The sequence below is a fragment of the Prunus dulcis genome, chromosome 7 (genome assembly GCF_902201215.1).
Source record: "Prunus dulcis chromosome 7, ALMONDv2, whole genome shotgun sequence".
NCBI lineage: Eukaryota > Viridiplantae > Streptophyta > Magnoliopsida > Rosales > Rosaceae > Prunus > Prunus dulcis.
Genome location: NC_047656.1, coordinates 5,900,752 through 5,912,246, shown reverse-complemented (window position 1 = coordinate 5,912,246; position 11,495 = coordinate 5,900,752). Strand labels below are relative to the sequence as shown.

Sequence of the window (11,495 nt, the reverse complement as noted above, 5' to 3'; positions counted from 1 at the left end):
ACAGAAACAATTTTTTTTTTAAAGCACAGCAGCGCCAAACTAGCTCAAATATGTTCAAAATACATCACCAAACACCTTTGTCAGCTAAAAAACACTGTCAAAGAACCTTTGTCAGCTAAGGAAAGATTGACCGAGGCTTACTTCGTTCTTATTGGTTGCGCGATTTTCGCGTATCAGCAAAATGTTTTTCCAAAAGCAAAAACCAAAAACACAGTCTAACAGGATAAGTTAGAAAAAGTATGCATAATTTATATATTAATGCATGAAGGATTTTAAATTAAAATTCAATTGATTAAAAAATTCAACAAAATTAGAAATTTATTTTTTGAAAAAGGAAAGTTCGATATGGATCCAATGGTTTGCCAGGCAGACTCAACAATTTTTTCACCAAAATTCTGATGATACCCTTAACTTATCCTGTTTTATGCAAATTTCTCCGAGAAGCAATCTATACCACCTCCTCCCTCTCTTTCGGGCAAAATCATCGCCTAGCTCTGACAAAATCTACCCGGACAAACCCCGTTGACGGCCATCTCTTCTTATTCTACACTAACCTTGGCTTAAGAATTAAGAATTATTTAACCTCAAGACTCAATACCTAATCAGAAAGATGTAATATCCCATTCAGCTTTGTCAGCCCAAAACAATTCAGACAAATTAAAAAGATGTAAACAGAATCATCAACAATTTAATACATTAATTATACTAAAATAATTCATTATTGTTGATTTCAATCCCGGACAATATATCATTTATGGAAAACCCTCAGTTGGCAAGTGCTCCGTTGCTCATATCTTGTTGAGCTTAGCAAGTACGAAGACAGTGGCAGAGGTGATGCATGGAATGAAAATCTCATTAGGAATGACACGTGGCATCAGTCGTTGCTTGACAAACAAGGCAGTGAGTGGAACACCAAAGATGTAAATCAGTGTGTCCTTGGCTCCTCCTACGCCAGTAAATCCTGTACCAAAAATCACATCTTGGAAAATCCTTTGAAACTCTTCCCTTGTCAATGATCTTCCTTTGACTTGGTGGTGGTCCTACAATTATATATGAATTAATAAATTTTTTTTTTTTCACATTATAAAATATAATAATTTTGTTGTTCACATTATTATAAACTTTACCTTCATGCCCATTCTAAAATATAGACCCATCTGATTGACGTTGGGCATCCTTACTTGAAAATTCTCCTATATACGTATGATTCGGGTAGTGTTAAAAATTAATGTTGTCAAATAAATACTTATGTTGTCATAGTATGAATTTGGAATACATCAACCTAATTAATCGTCCAAATTTACAATATGACAACATATGCATAATTTGGCAAGAGAGTTTCGTATGCTTGATATAGTGTTCTTTTATCAAAATTAGTTACGTTGTCAAACTATGAATCTAGGTTACACATCCGAACAATATAAATGGTGCCCTACATTTTGGCAATGCAGATGACTTTGAAAAATGACTCGTATCATGTATACATGATACACTTTACTGGAAAATTAAGGTTGAAGGAAGTGACACATAAATTGTTTATGTTATTCTCACATTGTACCACCGTACAAATTAAGCTAGCATATGCATATTCATGGATCTTGAAAATACAAATTCGTTTTCTCCTTTTTAATTACCAAAAACACTTTTTAAAAAACATTACTAGACGGACCCTTAGAAATGCTTACTTCGTATTTTTCCTTGAGTTTGCTTTCCGTTGGCAAGCAAAATTGTGTGTTACCAAGCTGCTTGTTGATTTCTCTACCAAAAATACGGGAGGAAGGTTAGCACATATGTTCATGGCCCAAAAAAAAAAATTAAAAAAAAAATTACTGCGAGGTAAATGATTTATACTCGACAGTTTCGCATATTGCTCGGTAAAAGTTCGTGAAGGTTGGTTTCTCAACGGTGCCTGCAAAATGGGTTTTGTAGCAGTTCTCTATTATGGGGCCAATTTCCTTAATCTTGTTCTCCTCCGTTCCTGCGCATAAATATAAGGGTAATTTCAGGGTGACATTAATTACTATAATCCGCACATTGCACCTTTTTTTTTTTTTTTTTTTTTTGTTGGGAGAAATTCTATGATTGCATTCATAATTCAACTAAAAAAGTCGTTAGCCACAAATGGCCAATACAAACTAGCCACAAAAGGGTCTTTACAATAACGGAGCGGTCTAATATCAAAATTAAGAAAATCAGATATGTATCCACCAACGATCAGGCAAGATCGAAGAAACTCTGGCATAGGCATCCCAACTAAGATTGCAAATTTAGAATAATAAAAAAGAGATAAAACTTGTAAAAAACCAAGCCATAACAATACAAATAAAACTCTCACCAAGGAGAGATGAAAAGCTCTCACAAAGGAGAGATGAAAAACTCTCACAAAAGGAGAGGTGAAAACTACACAGAGAACCCAAAGAGTCTCTGCAACTTATTCCAAACATAAAGAAATTGCAAAAAAGATGGTGGTGGAGATTTGACGCCGAAATGCAGGTGAAGATCCGCCCCTGAGCCGTAGCCGCCACTAATGGCTGGATGAAAATCATAACAAAACTAAGACAAATAGAGAAAACCCTTTGTCTTTGAAAATGGGGGAAGAGGTGAAAGGAGGAAGAGAGGAAGAGAAGAGAGGAGAGGGGGGAAGAACAATGGCTTCTTCCCCCCTCAAGGTAGAAAAGGCTCTAAGAGTGTTTTTTCCCGCACATTGCACCTAAGTTTCGCACATTAATTAATTATTATTAATATTGTTTAGGCTTAACTGGTTATTTGCCTCCTGAATTTGTACCTAAGTTTCGTTTTACCCTCTATCTTCTTTTATATAGAAATTTAAGGACCCGAACTAATTTTTTTCACCAATTTGCCCCCCGACGTCAAAATCTTCCACTTTCCATCCATTCTACCGTCAAGTTGGTATTTTGGTGGAGACGCGAAATGACAAAAGTAACCTCCAACTTGACGGCATATAAAGTCATGCCGAAATCTATGGTGTCACACGATTTATCAAGAACCATTATGATAAATATGTCCATAAAAAATAAAGACAACCACATATAAACTAAAAATAAATTAGACAACCACATATAAACTAAAAATAAATTAATGTGTGATTAAGAAAAAATTCTCAAGCACAAGATAAACCAAAAAAATCTTGATGATGTCTGATTAAGAAGAAAGGGAGCACATGTGGAGAGGCTAGCAATGCGATGTTATTGAATTTGAATGTTATATAATACAATTAAAAGAAAAACATTGACTTTTATATCATTTCATAAGAGAGCAATATATTTTTGGTGAAATGCCCATTGGAGAGAGAGAGAGAGAGAGAGAGTACCAGGAGCTAATTTCTTCAGAGTTTGGCCCATCTTCTATATTTTCTTCAGGAGATGGTGAAGAAATAAAGGGGAGAGCTTGATGTGCCTTAATATGATCCAAGCCTCAATATTGTGTGACTTGCGAAGTGGAAAGAGAATATATGCATCTTTAGGAAGGGCAAGCAAAACCTTGGAGAATACAACATGTACAGGAGACATATGGAATAGGCATTAAGCAACGCATATTGCAATTGCCTAATTTGGGCCACCGATGCATAATGCCAACTCATGGTTATGTTGAGATATTCTTTAAATAAATTTATTTGATGAATATTTTGTGTGAGGTTCATTTTACGTTGTATTTCAATGATCTCAATCGTGTATTTCTATGTATTCTTAAAAGATCATTTCTACAAAAAGTCATTTGAATTCGAAATCATTTGACAAGTCAATTAAATTGTTGTCATTTTAGTATGTATTCGTTGATTTTATTGGTTATAACTAGATATTTAATGATCTTTAATTTGTGTAATTTTTCGTAAAAATGATTTATGAGACCATAAATGAAGACTTGTAAAGTAGACGAAACATATCTTAGAAATAAATTTATAATGAAAGTGTGCTCCACATAAATTTGAGAAATCTTCCGATAGAAGATGACTGCCATAAGATACAATATTAATAAATATACATATCCTATAATATTACTGTCTCATCACTCCAATTACTTATATGTCACGTGCCGCTACAAAAGAGACACTTTTTTTTTTTTGGGTGGACGGCACAAAGAGACGCATTGTAGCCATATAACTTGGCATACTTTGTCTGTTTGTAGACATTAATATACTAGCCCACAAAACTACGACAGAGAGACATTTGTTGGATTGGTTAACTTATGCGTTTGTTTGTTAGGAGGAGAGATTCTTATGTACATCCCGCACGTCAAGGAAATAATTAAGCATGGCAAAATCATCACTTCATCACCGTTTCTATGTACCTGCAAATAGTTTCTTGTTCTTCATGATCGATCAATGGTCTCATATTCGAACTTCCATTTAATAGTAGGGGTGGAGCCAATAAAGGCTCTCAATGGTGAAGCGACTCTTCACGCCATCTTACCTTTTGAAAAAACTACAAAAATAGAATGTCGACTTACAAAAGATGAAAACTTTTGTCTCGCATGTCCCTAACTTATACGACTTACCTTCTAAATTATTTCTTTAGTTGTAATAACTTAATAATACAAAGGATTTTATTATTATATGATTTTTTTCAATTTTGTTTTAATTCTTGTCATTCGAGATTGATCCCTCTTGATATTTTTTCTAGCTCCAACACTGCTTGGTAGTGCATGTATGTGTGTGAGAAACCTCCTCCCCCTTATAATTTAGTCTTCTTTTGAACATTCTTGTGTAAGCAATTGTCATTTCAACGACACATAACCAAGGAACTAATAATTATAAGACGATAATGTTATTGTCCGTATAATTTTAATGGCAATGTGGCACTATTTTATAGGTTCTATAAATAGGATAATTTTTTCTTATGCATTGTAATGAAAAAATAAATATAAATTGGGCATAAATTATTTTCCTAATAAAGTATGTTTGATTACAAATTCTTATTAGCATCCAAAAATCACCTACTCTCACGTGATTACTGATTCGGTTCTATGTACTTGCTTGAATATGTACCGGAATTCCTAGAAAACCTCCCATACATACATTCAATGATTTTATGAGCTAGCCTTCTATAACATTCTGGACTGCCATTCTCAGCCACGCATAAAAACACACTACCATATTAATCTACCCACAAAGACAAGACGCTCTTTACACTCTTCTTCATCTCTCATTGCCACATCTTATCAAATCTAACGAAAAAAGGGTACTAGTAATAATTCTTTCACCTCCTCTGTTTCTGTTTCTGTGTCTTATTTTTTGTGTTTTGCTGACCAACCATGGCCGAGAAGGATAAGGAGAAAGAAACGGATCCGTTTCTGTATGAGAGTGAAGATGAAGACGATGATATTGAGGAGAACAAGACTGAGAGTGGGAGCAGTTCTAGTAGCAGCCATGGTGGTGACCATGCTGAGGTTTCCTCTCCTGTTAGTTTTACTTCTCAGAAATGGCCTCAGAGTTACAGGTATGCATCTTCCTTTCACCCCTTTTGATAACTTATTGGGTTATTCTTAATTGGTTCCATTTTGATATCAAGAGATGTACACTGTAGAAATCTCCTGCTATTTGATTTGTTTTTGTCATAACAGATTATGTGGATTAAAATTTAAGTTAATTTTGTACCAATTGTGTGATAAGAATTCCATCTCTGTTTCAATTATGCATAATTTTTAATCAGCAAGAAGATGTTCTGTATGCTGTGCCGAAAACTAATGCAGAAGATGGGACAAAAGAAAAATATGGTCCACCAAGAAACAAATGTTTTAGTTCAAGTGTTTGAGAAGCAGATTGTACCAAAGAATAGCAGAAACCAATTCAAAAGACTTCACATATTCCAATTCATCATTTAGAGCTTATTTTTCCACATGAGATTGTATCAAAGAAGACATTTATCTTACTGCACATACCTTCTCTTTATATACGGTCCTTCGTAGGCGCCTACCAAAGGTACTAAAGAATAGCAGAAACCAGTTCAGTTGATGTGCCTCTTTATACGGTCCTTTGTAGGCACCCCATTAAGTTCTCAATGAGGTACATCAACTGAACTAATTTGTAGTAGCGTGACTTGTGAGTGGATGTTGGCTCAACAAGAACTAAATCACTTCATTGTAAGATAAACTAAATCACTCAATTATGGGAGCTAAAATAGGCTGATCATGTATGGATCGTCTCGCCTCAGTTGGATAAATTAAATATCTAGTACATTATGCATCATTGTAATTTTGATTTATTTTCCAGAGTAGTTGTTATATAATGATTTCTTAGACGCATTTTTCATCACACTGTATTTTATGTTATTTTTTGACAGGGAGACAATCGATTCTTACTCAATCGCAGCATCACCAAATATTGCAAATCTTGGATTTGTTCCAACTAGTAGCTATGCAAGCATTCACAATTATTCAAAAGGCATTTTAGACCTGATTGCAAAGTCTTCATTCCTGTCTACCAATGAATCTGCTCCTCAAAAGGCTGATTTGGATAGGATATCAATAACCCAATCATTATTATCAGAAAAATCTACTCTGCATAAGCAGCAGACTGGAGAACTACCTATTGGTCATGGCTGTAGCTTCACTCAAACCATCTTCAATGGTATACTTTTGATTTAATTGTTTTTGTGTGATATGATTTGCTTAGTTTTTGTATGATATTTGGTATTGATGTTCGTAGTGATTTTAAAAACATCAAAACCCTAATATGAGAACTAATGTTCGTGTGAGAAAATTTTCATATACTTATTTATGGTTTGATATGATTCTGCTTAGTAAATAAATGTAGCATTTGCAAACAAAGGCTACATCAGTAGTTACATGGATCTATTCGGTGTCTGCATTTACTCTGTAGTTTACACTTTCGTGTCATGGCTGTATTTGCTTGAGTTCATTGTGTCACGTCTTTCTGGACAGGAATTAATGTAATGGCTGGAGTTGGGCTTCTTTCAACACCTTCTACAGTGAAAGAAGCTGGCTGGGCAGGTCTGGTGGTGCTACTTCTTTTTGCAGTTGTGTGTTGTTACACGGGGGTACTCATGAGATACTGTTTTGAGAACAAAGAAGGCATCACAACTTATCCAGATTTAGGAGAAGCTGCCTTTGGAAGATATGGGCGTCTTTTCATATCCGTAAGTTGCAACTTATTGGCACTATATATGGCTCGACCATTAGCAATGAAGAGTTGGGCAGGCTAGTTCAGTATGGTTGTTATTGCTTGCTGACATACCAATGCTTATCTTTCTTCTGGTCAATTTTAAGATACAAAAATTTATTTGAAGCATTTTTTCCAGTCTAATTTGGCCAAGTCATCCTCATAGAGGATGATTTGTGTCATTGAATTTTATTGGATCTATAAATTTGCTTTATTTTCTGCATGATTTTGTTAGAACTTCCATGCCAATTACTTTTGTATTCAATATTTTCTGATATCATTGCGTCTTCTGATAACGGTGCAGATTGTTTTGTACGCAGAACTATATGTAAGTGAAACATTGATTCTAGTTTTACATTTTGGTTGAAGTTTTGAACCATAAGTTGTTTATACTAAAAAATATTTATTTTCCATATATGCAGTCTTATTGTGTAGAATTCATTATTTTGGAAGGAGATAATCTCAGCAGGCTATTCCCAGGAACATCCCTAAATTGGGCTGGTTTTCAGCTGGACTCCTTGCACTTATTTGGAATAGTGACTGCCCTCATTGTTCTACCAAGTGTTTGGTTGAGGGATCTTCGTTTGATTTCCTTCCTTTCAGGTTTTGCAAACTTCTTCTGTCAAGTGCCGCATTGTTTCCAAGCTTCGAAAATATGAATCATTTCATTTCCGATGCAATCAACTCAACTCTTAGCTGTTTTCTTTTGGCAGCTGGTGGGGTGATTGTCACACTTTTGATTGTTCTGTGTGTAATTTTACTCGGTACCGCTGGTGGGATTGGATTTCATCACAATGCTCAAGCAGTGAACTGGAATGGAATTCCACTTGTAATTGGTGTGTATGGATTTTGCTTTGCCGGGCATACTGTGTTTCCGAACATTTATCAATCCATGGCAGACAGACGACAATTTAGCAAGGCGATCATAATATGGTGTAAAACCCATAATGCTTTGCTCCTTTTCGTACACACACATTTCTTGGCCTTCTTTCTTATATGCCTTGCACCTTTTCTCTTGTGCAGTTTTATATTATGTGTGCTCTTATATGGGAGTGTTGCAGTCATGGGATATCTCATGTTTGGTCAACAAACATTGTCCCAGATAACTTTAAACATGCCACCACATGCTTTTCTGTCCAAAGTTGCACTCTGGACAACAGTAAGTCTGAGATTTGTGGATTCTCACTTCATATTTGGTGAAAATATGTGCTTTCTGAGCTCATTTTTGTTGCTTTTTTTTTTTTTTTTTTTTTTTTTTTTTTTTTCCACAGGTTATCAACCCATTGAGTAAATATCCTTTTAGACTGTATATGTGAATGTGTGCGTTACTTTCGAATATAATCTGATAATTCCGTGGTTAGCTTTTATTTGCTTCCTTAACATTGAGCAAATATGCTCTGTTGATGAACCCATTAGCAAGGGGTATTGAGGAGCTGCTGCCAGTTGGACTTTCTAATAGTACCTGGTGTTTCATTGTTTTAAGAACAGCACTTGTCATTTCTTCTGTTGGTGCTGCCTTTCTTATTCCTTTCTTTGGTAAGTTTTGGCTTCAAGCACTCACTTCAATTCAAAACTTTCGGCTAGGCCACTGTAGAACTTAGACGAATTCCACGATAACGAAAAATAGACATTAATCATTCGATGTCTGCTCGCTCTCCCTTAGTCCGATAATGAACTGATTTAATTGTTGAAAGTATTCCACTGCTATCTTTTATGCATTTATTTCCTGCGCCAGTCAAATTTTGTAAACCTAATTACCTCAGTTGTATTTTTCTTATTTCAGGTCTTGTGATGGCTTTGATAGGATCTCTACTCAGTATTCTTGTGGTAAGCTTACACCTCTATTCAGCAATTACATAGCTGCAGTTCATAAAATGACACAAACTGTAAGTAGTTGAAGTCAACAGTGCCATAACCAATTATGAAATCTAATCTTAGAACTAAAACCAGGCTTCTCTGTACATGTTAGGTGAGGTTTCCTCTGTTAAGTGTTAATCATCAATATGTTAGCTAGCTAGGAGGTAAACCGTAATCTACTAGGCCCAAATGTAGTAGGATTATGAATCCCACCAAAAGGTTGGGATTAAGTTGGATTGGATTATGTCTAAGCCTGCTAGGCCGTGTAATAGCATATTTCAGTTAATCGAGCCCCTTAATCATATATAGTACCAAACGCATCACTGGATTACTGTTATCATCTCCAATCCAATGTAATTTAGTGCTATCCACTTCTACATCATAATTCCATTTTATCCCAGTCACCAAACATGGTCATTATGCCTTACATCCTTAGCAATGGAGACTAGTAAAGCCAGATTTCTGATCTCATGTCTTATTTTCTTTCTTTCTCTGGATTCTTCTTCCTCAGACTAGTTTTGATTGAGAAATAGTTTGTGCAAATTGACATGGTCTGTTGATAGACTGAAAATTGTGATATGAGTTTGTGCAAATTGACATGAGTTTTTTTGGGCTAGCATCTCTTATCTTCTGTTTGTTCCTTCTCGTTTTCTTTTGGTGTTGATATTAAATATTTGAAAATACATATAAAAATAATCAGTTCCAATCTCTTGGACCACAGGGGTCCAAAAGATTGTGATCACCCACAATTGGATGTTAATCCAATGATTCAAAAAAATTTCTTAAAATGAGTGCAAGAGTGAGTGAACCGTTGAATTTACATCCAACGGTGAGTGACCACAAATCTCTTAGACCCCTGTGGTCCAAGAGATCGGGACTGTAAAAATAATAATAATAATCAATTTGATATGTGTGGCTTTGGTGCAGTCAGTAATAGTGCCCTCGCTATGCTTTCTGAAAATAGCAGGAAGGAAAGCTACAACGGTACAGGTAAGGGAACTCTACACCTTAATTTTTGACTCAAAGTATCTTGCATTTTCTTTAGCTCATTCGGTGGCTCGGATTAGACTGGATTATTTCAATTAAATTGAACAAGTGTCCTAGCCGCTATGTAATGAACTTATAAATTTAGCGATTGAACTTATTAAAATGGAAAACAGTCCAACATATTGTGTCTTATACAGTCTCATCTAGATAGGTGGAATTCATAAGAACTTATTTGAACCCGACTCTAATATGGTCCAAGCCGAGCCCCCAACAGAGAACAAAATGCATGAGATAAGCTTCTTAATGCTTTCTTTTGTGGTTATTTAGGTTGTTTCTAGTACCACAGTTGCTGCTTTGGGCATAATCGCCGCAACCCTTGGTACATATTCTTCAGTCTCAAAAATTGTGAAGAGCTATTGAAATATTCAAGTGGTTCGACAGTTAATAATACCGGTGCATTGCTTTGCTGCTCCTGCGCCACATATATGCATATTTCTACCTATAATTTTAGATAGCCTTATAGGTATTGTACTTGATTTTTTTGTTTTTTTGTTTTGTTTGGTCTTGAAAAGATTAATTGTGGTTGGAGATTGGGCATAAGGTGAAGACTTTTATTATACAGTGGCTTGTATCTCACTAACTTCTTCCTTCTCATTCCAGATTACTTGAGTAATTCAAATTGATTAATTGAACAATCTCATCACTCTTGCTTGAACTAGGGCAAGTAGCAAAATTGAATGGGTCTTAAGTTTTCAATTACGAACATTCTCTAGGCTTGTGCTTTACATGTAAATCACCTATGATTTGTTTTTTGAGCTTTTCTTTCCCAGGGCAAAATAATTTATATGTAATAATATACTATGAAAGAAAGTTGAGGTTCCATCTTAAAACCAATTGGCAATAAGGGGGATTAGCCAAATTCCTTATAAAATCAGGCTAGGTCTCTTTAACTTTTCAACGTGGGATAAACCCTCCCAACAGCTAGAAGCATAAGTTTTCTCAAATTTTAATCACAAATGATGTTATAGGTGACACACCAGCACTAGAAATAAATTAGATTTAGAGAGGATTCAGATATGAACAAAAAAATTTGTCACCTCAGTTGGCATCTAAAACTTTGAACTTTTTTTTACAGTAGGCGACATAATTTTATTCTAAAAAGGGAACAAAGTGCACTCAGGCCGGGAGCAGAGAGGAGCTAGGATTGTATGTGTGGGGGGCCCAAACCATAACAAAAGTTTTTAATAGAAAAATTCAATCCCGCAACAATAAATATAGACTATAAAAAGGGCATTGATTTTGAGTATTATTGGAGGATTAATTGGCTGGCATTACTTTCCTTTCTTTACTCTATATTAATTGTGTAAAGTGGGACTATAAACATGTAATATGCTCACGCTGCATATTCACGGCTCAAACTGCTCCACGCGTCTCTATGGATACTAAGGTTAGCACCCTGATTTCGGCAAGTAGGTCGTGGGATGTTCCCAAGGTTTATAGTTTATTTACTTTC

The 11,495-nt window shown here is 35.3% G+C and overlaps 2 protein-coding genes across 3 annotated transcripts; one reads left to right on the top strand and one right to left on the bottom strand.

Moving 5' to 3' along the window:
- Nucleotides 1-674: 674 nt before the first annotated feature.
- Nucleotides 675-3,444, bottom strand: LOC117635659. 2 transcript variants are annotated; one of them, XM_034369995.1, is made up of 5 exons: nt 3,332-3,444; nt 1,852-1,978; nt 1,686-1,758; nt 1,128-1,193; nt 675-1,040 (listed from the first exon to the last, which is right to left on the bottom strand). In XM_034369995.1, exons 1-5 carry the CDS (start codon nt 3,360-3,362, stop codon nt 789-791), a joined length of 549 nt encoding a protein of 182 aa, XP_034225886.1. In that variant the 5' UTR covers nt 3,363-3,444; the 3' UTR covers nt 675-788. The 2 variants fall into 2 exon arrangements, with proteins under 2 accessions (XP_034225886.1, XP_034225887.1); XM_034369996.1 differs by lacking the exon at nt 1,128-1,193.
- Nucleotides 3,445-5,082: 1,638 nt separating this feature from the next.
- LOC117634645 (amino acid transporter AVT1A) lies at nt 5,083-10,603 on the top strand. Its single transcript, XM_034368829.1, has 12 exons — nt 5,083-5,456; nt 6,300-6,586; nt 6,901-7,115; nt 7,443-7,466; nt 7,561-7,741; nt 7,852-8,071; nt 8,162-8,297; nt 8,410-8,429; nt 8,529-8,674; nt 8,922-8,965; nt 9,923-9,985; nt 10,310-10,603. The coding sequence occupies exons 1-12, from the start codon at nt 5,272-5,274 to the stop codon at nt 10,400-10,402; spliced, it is 1,614 nt and encodes a 537-aa protein (XP_034224720.1). The 5' UTR covers nt 5,083-5,271; the 3' UTR covers nt 10,403-10,603.
- Nucleotides 10,604-11,495: the final 892 nt, after the last annotated feature.

Coding starts and splice junctions, on each gene's coding strand:
- LOC117635659 (XM_034369995.1), bottom strand. CDS start 3,362: ATGGGCCAAACTCTGAAGAAATTAGCTCCTG. Junction 1,759..1,851: donor GCAATATGCGAAACTGTCGA/GTATAAATCATT, acceptor TATTTTTGGTAG/AGAAATCAACAAGCAGCTTG. Junction 1,194..1,685: donor AACTCAAGGAAAAATACGAA/GTAAGCATTTCT, acceptor ATACGTATATAG/GAGAATTTTCAAGTAAGGAT.
- LOC117634645 (XM_034368829.1), top strand. CDS start 5,272: ATGGCCGAGAAGGATAAGGAGAAAGAAACGGATCCGTTTCTGTATGAG. Junction 6,587..6,900: donor CACTCAAACCATCTTCAATG/GTATACTTTTGA, acceptor CTTTCTGGACAG/GAATTAATGTAATGGCTGGA. Junction 8,430..8,528: donor GTTATCAACCCATTGAGTAA/ATATCCTTTTAG, acceptor AACATTGAGCAA/ATATGCTCTGTTGATGAACC.